At 50.2% G+C, this 14,995-nt stretch overlaps 1 protein-coding gene across 4 annotated transcripts in view; it reads right to left on the reverse strand.

Annotated features, from left to right (window-relative positions):
• The window catches only part of trmt2b (tRNA methyltransferase 2 homolog B), a 130,926-nt gene that overhangs the window by 75,768 nt on the left and 40,163 nt on the right, over positions 1-14,995 (reverse strand). For all 4 annotated transcript variants that reach the window (XM_072505047.1, XM_072505048.1, XM_072505049.1 and 1 more), the window contains 2 exons: positions 7,685-7,804; positions 2,033-2,132 (listed from right to left, as the gene is read on the reverse strand). In XM_072505047.1, coding sequence (XP_072361148.1) covers positions 2,033-2,132; positions 7,685-7,804 — 220 coding nt within the window. The remainder of the gene's footprint in view (positions 1-2,032; positions 2,133-7,684; positions 7,805-14,995) is intronic.

Below are 14,995 nucleotides of genomic sequence, written 5' to 3' on the forward strand. Positions count from 1 at the left end.
ACAGTTCTCCGACAGTGAACTCTCACTGGGGCACAGTTCCCCGACAGTGAACTCTCACTGGGGCACAGTTCTCCGACAGTGAACTCTAACTGGGGCACAGTTCCCAGACAGTGAAATTTCACCGGGGCACAGCTCTCCGACAGTGAACTCTCACTGGCGCACAGTTCTCCGACAGTGAACGATCACTGGGGCACAGTTCTCCGATATTGAACACTAATACTAACCCAGGGTTATACTCACGCACTCAAATTGGCTGAGTAGATCCCCCTCATTTCCTCTGCATCACATCTGAAGGTGTAGACTTGAACTGGGGCACAGCTCTCCGACAGTGAACTCTCACTGGGGCACAGCTCTCCGACAGTGAACTCTCACTGGGGCACAGTTCTCAGAGAGTGAACTCTAACTGGGGCACAGTTCTCAGACAGTGAACTCTCACTGGGGCACAGTTCTCCGACAGTGAACTCTCACTGGGGCACAGTTCTCCGACAGTGAACTCTCACTGGGGCACAGTTCTCCGACAGTGAACTCTCACTGGGGCACAGTTCTCCGACAGTGAACTCTTACTGGGGCACAGTTCTCCGACAGTGAACTCTCACTGGGGCACAGTTCTCCGACAGTGAACTCTCTCTTGGGTACTGTTCTCTGACAAGAGAACTCTCACTGGGGTACAGTTCTCCGACAGTGAACTCTCACTGGGGTACAGTTCTCCGACAATGAACTCTCACTGGGCTACAGTGGTGGTAGAGTGGAGGTGGTAGAGGCGGGCACGATAGCATCATTTAAGATGCATCCAGACAGATATATGAACGGGCGGGGAACAGAGGGAAGTTGATCCTTGAAAAATAGAAGACAGGTTTAGATAAAGGATCTGGTCGGCACAGGCTGGGAGGGCCAAAGGGCCTGTTACTGTGCTGCAATTTTCTTTGTTCTTTGACAGTGAACTCTAACTGGGGCACAAGTCTCAGACAGTGAACTCTCACTGGAGTACAATTCTCAGACAGTGAACTCTCACTGGGGTACAGTCCTCCGACAGAGAACTCACACTGGGGTACAGTCCACCGACAGAGAACTCTCACTGGGGTACGTTCTCCGACAGTGAACTCTCACTGGGGCACAGTTCTCGGACAGTGAACTCCAACTGGAGTCGAGTTCTCGGACAGTGAAGTCTATCTGGGGTACAGTTCTCCGACAGTGAACTATCACTGGGGCACAGTGAGGGGCTGGTTTAGCACAGGGCTAAAGAGCTGGCTTCTAAAGCACTCCAAGGCAGGCCAGCAGCCCGGTTCAATTCCCGTACCAGCCTGCCCGAACAGGCGCTGGAATGTGGCGACTAGGGGCTTTTCACAGTAACTTCATTTGAAGCCTACTTGTGACAATAAGCGAATTTCATTTTCATTCATTTCAGTTCTCCGACAGTGAACTCTCACTGGGACACAGTTCTCCGACAGTGAACTCTCACTGGGGTACAGTTCTCCGACAGAGAACTCTCTTTGTGGCACAGTTCTCAGACAGTGAACTCTCACTGGGGCACAGTTCTCAGACAGTGAACTCTCACTGGGGCACAGTTCTCAGACAGTGAACTCTCACTGGGGCACAGTTCTCAGACAGTGAACTCTCACTGGGGCACAGTTCTCCGACAGTGAACTCTCACTGGGTTACAGTTCTCCGACAGTGAACTCTCACTGGGGCACAGTTCTCCGACAGTGAACTCTCACTGGGGCACAGTTCTCAGACAGTGAACTCTCACTGGGGCACAGTTCTCAGACAGTGAACTCTCACTGGGGCACAGTTCTCAGACAGTGAACTCTCACTGGGGCACAGTCCTCCGACAGTGAACTCTCACTGGGGCACTCTGTTGTCCATATACCTGTGCTAGCTAAGATACAGTAATTAAGGCGCTATATCATTTTAAGCTGCTTGGTCCAGATGATGAGGTTCCCTGTCCATGTTTCAAGTGTACTGAACTTAATGGGAATTTGTGTGGCTGACAGGCAGTAAAATAGCTCCCTGAGTATTTTCCAAGTTTACTTACTCAACAAAGTTTCTCATTGCTTCACCGTCCGGCTTGCAGGAGATGTACACGAGCCTCCGGATCTGCTCACAGTTACGAATTGCTCGCACCACCCTGTAATCTGAAAAAAAAACATACGTGCCCCATCACGCAGAGTTTAATAATTTAACTCATTCGCCTGCTCATTCAGGAAGCCGAAAACTATTCAGTCTCTTTACTGTAAAGCTGGTCATTCTTCACACGCCATCCCTTAAATAAAGATTATACTTTCAATAAGAGTTCCGTATTGAAAGGAACCTCCCACTTAACTTGGTATCACAAAGCGGCAGACTATTATTTGAATGGACATAAATTAGGAGCGTGAGGAGATGAGGAGAAATTTCTTCACCCAGAGAGTGGTGAGCCTGTGGAATTCTTTACCGCAGGACAACACGAGTCCAAAACATGTATGGTTTCAAGAAGCAGTTAGATATAGCGCTTGGGGATCAAAGACAAGGGGATCAAAGGATATGGGGAAAAGCGTGATTAGGCTGTTGAGTTGGATAATCAGCCATGATCATAATGAATGCCGGAGCGGGCTCGAAGGGCCGAATGGCCTCCTCCTGCTCCTATTTTTTCTATGTTTTTAAAATATAAAATCATCACAATTGGTTTGAAGTTACATGTTTCAGGAAACTCCTCCTAATACACAAATTGCAAAAATTGTTGTGGTGGCTTATTCAAGTTTCCCTTTGGGATTTGGGCAGCCTGGCACTAACCATCTACTATGTCGTAACAATGCTGACCAGCCTTATTGAACCATTGCATTCCATGTGGTGTAGGTACACCTACAGTGCTATTAGGGCGAGTGTTCCAGGATTTTGATCCAGCGACAGTGAGCTCTGTGGCATGGAGAATGTTCCCATATATCTGCTGCCCTTGTCCTTCAAGGTGTTGGGAGGCAGCTACCTTTAAAGGAGCCTTGTCGAGTTACCACAGTGCAACTTGCATCGGTGGTGGAGGGAGTAAATACTGGTGAATAAGATTCCAAGTTGCTTTGACTTGAATGGTGATAAGCTTTTTGAGTGTTGTTGGATCATCCAGGCAAGTGGGATGTATCCTTCACACTTCTGACATGTACCTCATACATGATAGACAGGCTTTGGGGAGTCAGAAGGCGAGTTAAAAATTGCAGAATTTCCAACCTCTAACTTGCTCCTGTAGCCACAGTATTTATATGGCTGATCCAGTGAAGTTACTGCTCAATAGTAACTCCCAGGATGTTGATAGTGAGGGATACAGCAATAGTAATGACATTGAACTTCAAGGCGGGTGGTTTGATTCTCTTTAGTTGGAGTTGGTCATTGCCTGGCACTTATGTGGCATGAGTGTTACTTGTCACTTATTCATTCAAGCCTGTATGTTGTTCAGATCTTGCTGCATATGGACACAGACTACTTCAGTATCTGATGAGTTGTGGATGGTATCGAACAATGCAAAATCAGCTACTTCCAGAAGTTATGTTGGAGGGAAAGTCATTGGTGAAGTAGCTGAAGATGTTTGGGCCGAGGACACTATCCTGAGGAACTCCTGTGGTGATGTTCCAGGGCGGAGAGGATTGGTCTCCAACAACCTGTGCGCTTGGTATGACTCCAACCGATTCCCACCGACTTTAATTTTTCTTAATGCCACACTCAGTCAAATACTGCCTTGACCCTTCCTTCTGCTCTGGAGGCTCTTTTTTCTATGTTTGGGCCAAGGCTGTAATTAGGTATGCAGTGGTGACTCTGGAGGTGTGAGGGGTCACCTGGTCTTTGTACCAGGAGGTGGTCACATCACTCAGGATAACATCTTCTGATTTGGTCAGTGGTTAGAGGACAGGATGGTGACTGTGAATGAGGCAGGCAAGTGGACCCAGAAGACAGGAGTGTCAACCTCTGCAATTGTCCAATAGGCTTGAGGTTCTTTCAGCTTGTTTGGATGAGTGTGGGATCTGCAAGATAGGTGAGCAATGTAATGATAGTAAGGGAACAGTATTGTTACTTAGCTGTAGCAAAGAGCGAGAGTGCAGACAGCTGTGGTGCCTGTTCAGATCATAGAATTTTTTCATAGAATTTACAGTGCAGAAGGAGGCCATTCGGCCCATCGAGTCTACACCGGCCCCCGGAAAAGTACCCTGCCCAAGGTCAACACCTCCACCCTATCCCCATAACCCAGTAACCCCACCCAACACGAAGGCCAATTTTGGACACGAAGGGCAATTTATCATGGCCAATCCACCTAACCTGCACATCTTTGGACTGTGGGAGGAAACCGGAGAACCCGGAGGAAACCCACGCACACACGGGGAGGATGTGCAGACTCCGCACAGGCAGTGACCCAAGCCAGAATCGAACCTGGGACCCTGGAGCTGTGAAGCAATTGTGCTATCCACAATGCTACCGTGCTGCCCACGAGATTCAAGACATCTGCTCATGGCTGCAGTGGGAGAGGGGGGGGGGGGGGGGAATCCAGTTGTCATGGTCCATGTAGGTACCAATAATATCGGTAAAACTAGGAAAGAGATTCCACATAGAGAGTTGAGGCGCTAGGCATTAAAATAAAAAGCAGGACCTCAGAGGTTATAATCTCTGGAGTATTACCAAAGCCTCATGCAAATTGACTAGGGTGCATTAAATTAGAGATGAATACGTGACTCAAAGACTGGTGTGGGTCAAGTGGCTTCTGGGTTTTAGGGCATTAGCACCAATACTAAAGTGCGGAATATACCGTTGAGACAGTCCACACCTGAACCATACCATGACCAGTGTTCTCATGAACCTCATAACTGGGAAAGTAGAGATGGTTTTAAACTAAATAATGGAGGCAAGAATACCACCAACAGTCAAGACTAGATGTAATAAAGAATCAAATGAAAAGCTGTCTATCTGAACGTGTGTGGCATTCACACAAAATTAATGAATTGATAGCGCATTTTGAAGTAATTAAATATGATCTGATAAAAATTCCAGAGAGACGTGGCACAGGGCAACAAGGGTTGGGTGTTGAATATTGCGGGAAAAGCAACATTCAAGAAGAATAGAACGCTAGGTAAAGGTAAACGGTTCGCACTGTTAATCAAATATAGCATTGATGCAATAGTCAGAGATGACCTTGGTTCAGGATGTAGAATTGATCTGGGTGGAGATAAGGAGCAGTAGGGGAAACAAGTCATTAGTGAGAGTAGTCTACAGACCCCCTAACAGTAACCACAAAGCAGGTCAAAGTATACCAGTAGTAGTATTGGGGGCTTGTAATAAAGGGACGGAAATAATCATTGGTGATTTGGTATAGTAGTTTGGATGAGGAGATCGTGGAATGCTTTTGTGATAAGGTGATTTTAATCTATGTATAAATTGCAAAAATCAGATTGGCAGTAGTAGCCTAGATGAGGAGTTCATAGAATGTTTTTGAGATTGTTTCTTAGAGCACCACATTCTGGAAGCAACCGGAGACCAAGTTATATTAGACTTGATAGATTATTATAGAATTTACAGTGCAGAAGGAGGCCATTCGGCCCATCGAGTCTGCACCAGCTCTTGGAAAGAGCATCCCGCCCAAGGTCAACACGTCCACCCTATCCCCATAACCCAGTAACCCCACCCAACACTAAGGGCAATTTTGGACACTAAGGGCAATTTATCATGGCCAATCCACCTAACCTGCACATCTTTGGACTGTGGGAGGAAACCGGAGCACCCGGAGGAAACCCACGCACACACGGGGAGGATGTGCAGACTCCTCACAGACAGTGACCCAAGCCAGAATCGAACCTGGGACCCTGGAGCTGTGAAGCAATTGTGCTATCTACAATGCTACCGTGCTGCCCAGATGGGATATGGAATTAGAAGCACAAACAGGTCAGCCATGCTCTTATTGAATGGCAGAGTAGGCTTGATGGGACGAATGGTCTCTTTCTGCTCTTATTTCTTATGTCCGCAAAGGATCAAATGTGGGCAGCTATGGTTTCCAAAGAGTAGCGAAATACGGAGAGATAAAGACGGGAGCGAGAAAGGCATTAATATGGGAATTGATAAACAGACCAAGACAGGAAGGAAGAGTGAGAACAAATCTAAGAGTAAATCAACAGATAAGGTTAAAGGTTACAAAAATAATAAAAGGGCAAAACTTAAGGGCTTATGTCTCAATGCATGTGACATTCAAATCAAAATAGATGAACTAATAGTACAAATAGAAATGGCCATGCTAAATTGGTCCTTGGTGTCCAACAATATGCAGGTGGAGTTACAGAGATGAGGTAGTGTCACGGGGAAATGGTGGGGTGGATGGGGAGTGGACCTGGGTAGGGTGCTCTTTCGGAGGGTTGGTGTAAACTCCTTTTGCACTGTAGGGATTCAATGGTATATTTCAGAATACACAGAATAGATACATTCCAAACAACAAGAAAAATTACAAGGGAGGATCCACCATTCGTAGTTCACTTCGAAGTTCAAGATAGTATTAAACTTAAAGAAAAAACATATAATTGTGCAAAGATGGATGGCAGGCCAGAGGTTTGGACAGAATATAAAAAACAGCAAAAAATGACAAAAAAATTGATACGGTGGAAAAATTAGAATACAAAAGAAAGTTGGCTAGAAACAAAGACAGATAGTAAGGGTAAAAAGAAAAGAGTTAACAAATTGTATGTTGGCCCTGTAGAAAGTGAATCTGGGAGTTCAGAATAAAAATAAGGAGATGGCAATGAACTGAACAGATATTTTGCATCGGTCTACACTATAGAGGATACTAATGACATCCCAGAAATAACTGTATATCAGGAATCGGAAGGGAAGGCGGAACTCAAGAAAATGACAATCACCACGGAAGTGGCAATTAGCAAATTGTTGGAATTGCGGGCCGACAAATTCATGGATTCTGACGGGTCCTAAAAGTAGCTTGTGATGCTTGCTTTTAATTTTCCAAAATTCACTAGATTTGGGGAAGGTTCCAGTAGATTAGAAAATAATTAGCACGACGCCTTTATTTAAAAAGAGAGGGGGACAGAAATCAGGAAAATATATGCTTGTTAGCAAATTGGGAAAATTCTAGAAGCTACTAAAGATGTTATAACATCCACTTAGATAAATTCAAGGTAATGAGGGAGAACAAGGTTTTGTGAAAGGGAAATCAACTTATTGGAGTTCTTTGAAGAATAGGTAACAGGTGCTGTGGATAAGGGGGCACTGTAGATGTACTATACTTAGATCTTCAGAAGGCATTTGATGAAATGCCTCGTCAAAGGTTATTAAAGAAAATAAAAGCTTTTTGCATCCTCTTCACCACATATTTTCCCACCTAACTTTGCATAGCCAGCAAACTTGGATATGTTACATTCAGTGCCCTCATCCAAGTTTTTGATATAGAATGTAATTAGCTGAGGCCCATGGACTGATATTGTGGTACCTCTGCACAAATCCAGTTTATCTTTATTACCAAACAGGTGTTGGTGCACAGCACAAGATCTTTGAAATACTGTGTCACACAGAGCTAGAACCTAGCTCTCTGACACACTGTGCTATCACATGGCAATGAATCTAACAATACTTGCCAAAGAGCAGGAATGGAACAACCTAGAATTTTGGCTTGCTTCACGAATGAGGCGAACACAAGATAAATGAAACGATATTGTAACTAAAATGTTACGACTCTTACGCAGTCCAGCCCGGGATGGATTCACAACAGCAACAAGGAACTTGGCACCCTCCAAAGACGGTAGCAACTCTGGTAAAACAATCTCTGCTTTACCCTTGAGGAACTCACAGTTATCAATACCTGCAAGAGGAAAAGCATATGACACTTAGATAAACATTCACTGCAGCTATGGGTAAAACTCTGGCTAACGTCTGACTCCAGTGTTGATGAACAGTGGCAAGTCTGTCAGGGCTGATGAAGCGTGCCTTTCAAACTCACACTCACTGCATAGATTCAGAGTGGCCACTCACTGTGTTCATTTATAGGGACTGTTCAGCCCATCTATTTCCTCCAGTCATTTACTGACTTCAGCCAAAGATGGGCAGGGATCAGAACCAACACTCCTGCCAGCAGTTGACTGATAATGCGGTCTACAAGACTGTTCTCCTCCGAAAGTTTTGCCTTCCGAAGGCAAAGTACCTAATCCCAGTTTCTCTGCTGGTGTTTGGATAAGATCAGAAGTTAAATGGAGTTTGAATTTTAAAAATATAGAAAAGTGAACCGTAAAGGAGAAAAATCAGAGAAAGATGGTGTGCAGGGGAAGATATAGCATATGGCATGGCGGGGGGGGGGTTGTAATATAATACCACAATAGGCTCTTAAAGGGACAGAACAGATTAAAATCCCCAGGATGATGGCAGTTTACTGGATAACATGTGGGCGCTATCTAACAGAAAAGTTTCTAAGTGTTATTTGTGGTGGGTTTTGCTGGGATTTCCTGCAGGCTCTCGTCGGCAAGCTCCCCACCACTATCTAACCACACAAGTCACTTTTTCGGCCCTGGGGAGTTTCACACCAGTTTAGCCCACACTTTGAATTATTATTTTTTTTTAAAAAAAATATGTTTATTAAGAATTTTTTAACAAAATTTTCAACCATACACCACCGGGAACAAAAAGAAAAGAAAGCTCACATAGCAAGGCAATGGCTCGCATGGCAAGTCAATATGATACAGAACTTTGTACATTGGATTCCTCCCGTACATATCAGTTTTCCGGATCGTTCATGTACTTTCTTGCTCAGATGCCCCCCAGAAAAAAATCCCTTCCTCCCCACTCCCTCTCTCTCCCCCCCCCCACCACTCCCTCTCTTCCCCCCCACAAGAAAGATATTCCTCCCCCCTCCCCCGGGTTGCTGCTGCTGACCGAACTTCATCTAACGCTCCGCGAGATGGTCTAGGAACGGTTGCCACCGCCTGTAGAACCCCTGTGCAGACCCTCTCAAGGCAAACTTTATCCTCTCCAACTTGATAAACCCTGCCATGTCATTTATCCAGGCTTCCACACTGGGGGGCTTCGCATCTTTCCACACTAACAAGATCCTCCGCCGGGCTACCAGGGACGCAAAGGCCAGAATGCCGGCCTCTTTCACCTCCTGCACTCCCGGCTCGTCCGCTACTCCAAATAATGCTAGCCTCCAACTTGGCTTGACCTGGACTTTCACCACCTTTGATATAGTTCTCGCAACTCCCCTCCAGAACCCATCCAGTGCCGGGCACGACCAGAACATATGGGCATGGTTCGCCGGGCTTCCTGAGCACCTCCCACATCTGTCCTCCAACCCAAAGAACCTACTCAGCCTCGCCCCCGTCATATGCGCTCTGTGAACAACCTTAAATTGTATCAGGCTAAGCCTGGCACACGAGGAAGAGGAATTAACCCTACTGAGGGCATCAGCCCACAGACCCTCCTCAATCTCCTCTACCAAAGCCTCCCCCTCTTCTTTCATCTCCTGGTATATCGCCGACACCTTGCCCCCTCCGACCCATACGCCCAAAATCACCCTGTCTTGAATCCCGTGCTGGGAGCAGCGGGAATTCCGTCACCTGCCGCCTCACAAACGCCCTCACTTGCATGTACCTGAAAGCGTTTCCCGGGGGTAGTCCAAACTTCTCCTCCAGCGCCCCTAAGCTCGCAAACGTCCCATCGATGAACAGGTCCCCCATTCTTCTAATCCCTGCCCGATGCCAGCTCTGAAACCCCCCGTCCATCCTTCCTGGGACAAACCGATGGTTATCTCTGATAGGGGACCACACCGAGGCTCCCATCGCACCCCTGTGCCGTCTCCACTGCCCCCAGATCTTTAGCGTTGCCGCCACCACCGGACTCGTGGTGTACCTTGTCGGCGAGAGCGGCAGCGGTGCCGTCACCAGCGCCCCCAGGCTCGTTCCTTTGCAGGACGCCATCTCCAACCTCTTCCATGCCGCCCCCTCTCCCTCCATCACCCACTTACGGATCATCGCCACGTTGGCTGCCCAGTAGTAGCCACCCAGATTCGGCAACTCCAGCCCTCTACTACGCTCCAGGGGTCCTTGCCCTCCGGGTCTTACTTGCCCACACAAAACCCATAATGCTCCTGCTTACCCTCTTAAAAAAGGCCTTGGTGATCACAATTGGAAGGCATTGGAATACAAAAAGAAACCTCGGGAGGACCACCATTTTAATCGACTGCACCCTGCCCGCTAGCGAGAGTGGCAACATGTCCCACCGTTTAAAGTCCTCCTCCATCTGCTCCACCAGCCACGTCAAATTAAGGTTGTGGAGGGCCCCCCAGCTCCTAGCTACCTGGATCCCCAAGTATCGAAACCTCCTTTCCGCCCTCCTAAACGGTAGGTCATGTATCCCTCTTCCCTGATCCCCCGGATGCACCACAAAGAGCTCACTCTTCCCTACATTGAGCTTGTAGCCCGAGAAGTCCCCAAACTCCCTTAGGATCTGCATGACCTCCACCATCCCCTCCACTGGGTCCGCCACATACAGCAACAGGTCTTCTGCATACAGCGACACTCGATGCTCCTCTCCCCCTCAAACCTCCCCCCTCCATTTCCTGGACTCCCTTAATGCCATGGCCAAAGGTTCAATTGCTAATGCAAACAGGGGGGGACAGGGGGCACCCGTGCCTCGTTCCTCAATACAGCCGGAAGTACTCCGACCTCCGCCAATTCGTAACCACACTCGCCACCGGGGCTCTCTAGGAGCTTAACCCAGCTAATAAACCCTCCCCCGAACCCAAACCGCCGCAACACTTCCCAGAGATACTCCCATTCGACTCGGTCAAAGGCCTCCTCCGCGTCCATAGCTGCCACTATCTCCGCCTCTCCCTCCACCGATGGCATCATTATCATGTTTAGGAGCCTTCGCACATTGGTATTTAGCTGCCTACCTGTCTGGTCCTCGTGAATTACCTCCGGGACACAGTCCTCAATCCTCGTAGCCAACATGTTTGCCAGCAACTTAGCATCTACGTTGAGGAGCGAGATCGGCCTATACGACCCGCATTGCAGTGGGTCCTTATCCCGCTTCAGGATCAAAGAGATCGTCGCCTCCGACATTGTCAGGGGCAGGGTCCCCCCCTCCCTTGCCTCATTGAAGGTCCTTACCAGCAACGGGGCTAACAGGTCTACATACTTCCTATAGAACTCCACCGGGAACCCATCCGGTCCCGGGGCCTTCCCTGCCTGCATGCTCCCCAGTCCTTTAACCAACTCCTCCACCCCAATTGGCGCCCCAAAACCAGCCACCTCCTGCTCCTCCACCCTCGGGAACCTCAGTTGGTCCAAGAATCGTCGCATCCCCTCTTTTCCCCCTGGGGGCTGGGACCTATACAGCTCCTCGTAGAAGGCTTTGAATGCCTCATTCACTTTCACCGCACTCCGCACCGTAGTTCCCCTGCCATCCTTGACTCCACCTATTTCCCTCGCTGCCATCCTCTTACGGAGCTGATGTGCCAGCATCCGGCTCACCTTCTCCCCATACTCATACATCGCCCCCTGTGCCTTCCTCCACTGTGCCTCTGCCTTCCCTGTGGTCAACAGGTCGAACTCCGTCTGGAGACTTCGCCTCTCCCAGAGTAGTCCCTCATCAGGGGCCTCTGCATATCTCCTGTCCACTCTTAAAATCTCCCCACTAACCTCTCCCTTTCCCTGCCCTCTCTCATCTCCCATGAGCCCTGGAGATTAACTCTCCCCTGACCACCGCCTTCAGCGCCTCCCATACCACTCCCACCTGCACCTCCCCGTTGTCGTTGGCCTCCAGATACCTTTCGATGCACCCCTGCACCCTCCCACACACTTCCTCGTCTGCCAGCAGTCCCACATCCAACCGCCACAGCGGGTGTTGGTCCCTCTCCTCCCCCAGCTCTAGTTCCATCCAGTGCGGGGCGTGGTCTGAAATGGCTATGGCCGAATACTCCGTTCCCTCCACTTTCGGGATCAGTGCCCTGCCCAGAACAAAAAAAATCTATCCGGGAGTAGGCCTTATGTACATGGGAGAAAAAAGAAAATTATCTGGCCAAAGGCCTGGCAAATCTCCACGGATCTACTACCCCCCCCCCCCCCGCCCCAAAATCTGGTCCATAAACCCCGAGCACCTTGGCCGCAGCCGGCCTCTTTCCGGTCCTAGATCTGGAGCGATCCAGTGCTGGGTCCAACACCGTGTTGAAATCCCCACCCATTATCAAGCTTCCTACCTCCAAGTCCGGAATACACCCCAACATCCGTTTCATGAATCCAGCATCGTCCCAGTTCGGGGCGTATACATTTACCAATACCACCCCCGTCCCCTGCAACCTACCGCTCACCATCATGTATCGGCCTCCATTGGCCACTACTATGTTCTTGGCCTCAAACGACACCCGCTTCCCCACCAGCATTGCCACCCCTCTATTCTTTGCATCCAGCCCCGAATGGAACACCTGTCCTACCCATCCCTTCCTTAACCTGACCTGATCTGCCACCTTCAGATGTGTCTCCTGAAGCATGACCACGTCTGCCTTCAGTTCCTTTAAGTGCGCGAACACTCGGGCCCACTTAACCGGCCCATTTAGGCCTCTCACATTCCACGTGATCAGCTGGATTGGGGGGCCACCCCCCGGCGCTGCCGACTAGCCATCTCCTATCTTAGGCCAGTCCCGCGTCTCCCGCACCCTCCAGTCCCCCAGACGGGGAACCCCCGCCCCGACCACCTCTTCCATTTTCAGTTCCCCCTCGGCCAGTGCAGCAGCAACCCTATTGTCCCCCCCTCTCCCCTCCCCGCTAGATCCGAATCTAGCTCTTTTGCTCCCCCCATAATACTTCCGTGCGTCAGCTGACTCCTGCTTCCGCCGTCTTCCCGTTGACCCCCCCCCACCGGTGTGGAAATCCCTCCTCCTCCTTGCGCTCCTCCATCCCCCCCCCTCCCCCTAATGCGGGAAAAAGCCCGCGCTTTCCTGAGCCAGCCCCGCCCCCTGTGGCGCAGCTCCTGTTGCGGCCTTATCCCAATTCCCCCATCCCCGAGTCTCACCTCCCTCCAGCACCGACACCCACATTCCCCACTGTCCCATCAAAAAACTCTTCCCCCATCCCCATCCATCGTCCCACCCGTGAAACATTCTTTACCCATATTTACAACCCTGTATACAGTCAACATCTCCCCCACAACCACAGTCCCTCAGTTCAAGTCCAATTTTTCCGTTTGGATAAAGGTCCAAGCCTCTTCTGGCGTTTCAAAATAGTGGTGTCGGTCCTGATAAGTGACCCACAGTCCTGCTGGCTGCAGCATTCCGAATCTCGCCCTTTTTTTAATGCAGCACCGCCTTGGCCCGGTTGAAGCCAGCTCTCCTCTTTGCCACCTCCGCGCTCCAGTCGTGGTAGACTCGGATCACCGCATTCTCCCATCTACTGCTCCGCTCCTTCTTGGCCCATCTCAGGACACTCTCTCTGTCCGCGAAGCGATGGAACCTCGCCACTATTGCCCTTGGCGGCTCGCCAGCCTTGGGTCTCCTCGCCAGGACCTGGTGAGCCCCTTCGAGCTCCAGGGGGCTCGGAGAGGCCTCCACACCCATCAGCGCATTGAGCATCGTACTCACATACGCCCCGGCATCAGCCCCCTCCACTCCTTCGGGAGACCCAGAATGCGGAGATTCTTCCTCCTCGACCTGTTCTCCAGGACCTCGAATCTCTCGGCCCACCTCTTGTGCACCGCCTCGTGCGCCTCCATCTTCACCGCCAGGCCCAAGATCTCGTCCTCGTCATCTTTATCCCTCACCTCTCGGAGCTCTACCGCCTGGGCCTTCTGGGTCTCCTTCAGCCTCTCGATCGCCAACAGCATTGGCGCCAGCACCTCCTTTTTAAGCTCCTCCACGCAGCGCCTGAGAAACTCCTGCTGGTCCGGCCCCCATGCTGCTCGATCTCCATCCTCCGCCATCTTGTTTTTTCCCCAAGAGGCTCCAAAGCCTCTTTTCCACCACTCCACTGCTAATCCCCGCCATACGACGGAAGGGGGATCTTACTTCACCTTCCCACATGGGATTTGATCAAAAAATTTCCGTTGGGGCTCCTCCGGAGAGCCCAAAAGTCCGTTATAGCAGGAGTTGCCGAAATGTGCGGCTTAGCTCCGCATCACCGCAACCGGAAGTGGCTTAGAATTATTGTAATCACTGGGAGCAGAACTCACTGGCCAGACCGGCTCCTCAGAGATCGGGCCGCCATTTTGAAAGGGTGCCCCAATCTAAGTGAGCTTGTACACCACCCCCCCCCCCCCCGCTTGACTAATGTCACCCCCATACATGTGCACAGTACCCCACACCCCCTCCCCCAATGAGGACACCCCACTATAGGGTCGCTAAGTGCCGCCACCCTTTTTCAGATCTTCCCATGCCCCTTGCAAGACTCCCACTCATCAGCCCCCAACCTTCCAGAGGCCCCGTCATACCCACCCTGCGCCTCAATTGTTCATAACCCCCCGCCAGCCTCCTTTCATGGGCATGGTCCCCCTCAGGCCCTGACCCTTTGCACTGCCACCCTGGCAGTACTTCTGTCGGCTTAGACATGCCAACCGGACACCTGGGCAATGCCAAGGTGCCCGTGTTCGAGGGAGGGACAGGGGAGCATTACCCCTGGCCACCTATAGGCCTCCGTTGGCCCGGCAGACCCCTGGGTGCTGTTCCGCATGGTCTACGTTGTGTGGAATAGTACTGAATGGTGCCCAGCTGAGGACTCCCTTGGGAGTCCATTAGATGCTGGGAGGCTGGTACATCCAGGTCAGTATACTCAAGTCGCAGCATGGTCCCGGCCATTTTGGCGGGATTCTGGTCACGTCGCCTCGTGGGACTTGGGTAGATCCCACAAGGTGTCGTGGTTGCCAGGAGACCTCACCCAACATTTACCAGCCACGTTGCACTCCCAGTCGGGCAAAAGTCATTTGCTATCCCCAATCCTGATTATTGTCCAAAGTCACAAAGCACACGCATACAGCTGTTAGGAGAAGGTAAGGATTGGGCCTAATTTTTACATCC

The sequence above is a fragment of the Scyliorhinus torazame genome, chromosome 5 (assembly GCF_047496885.1).
Source record: "Scyliorhinus torazame isolate Kashiwa2021f chromosome 5, sScyTor2.1, whole genome shotgun sequence".
NCBI lineage: Eukaryota > Metazoa > Chordata > Chondrichthyes > Carcharhiniformes > Scyliorhinidae > Scyliorhinus > Scyliorhinus torazame.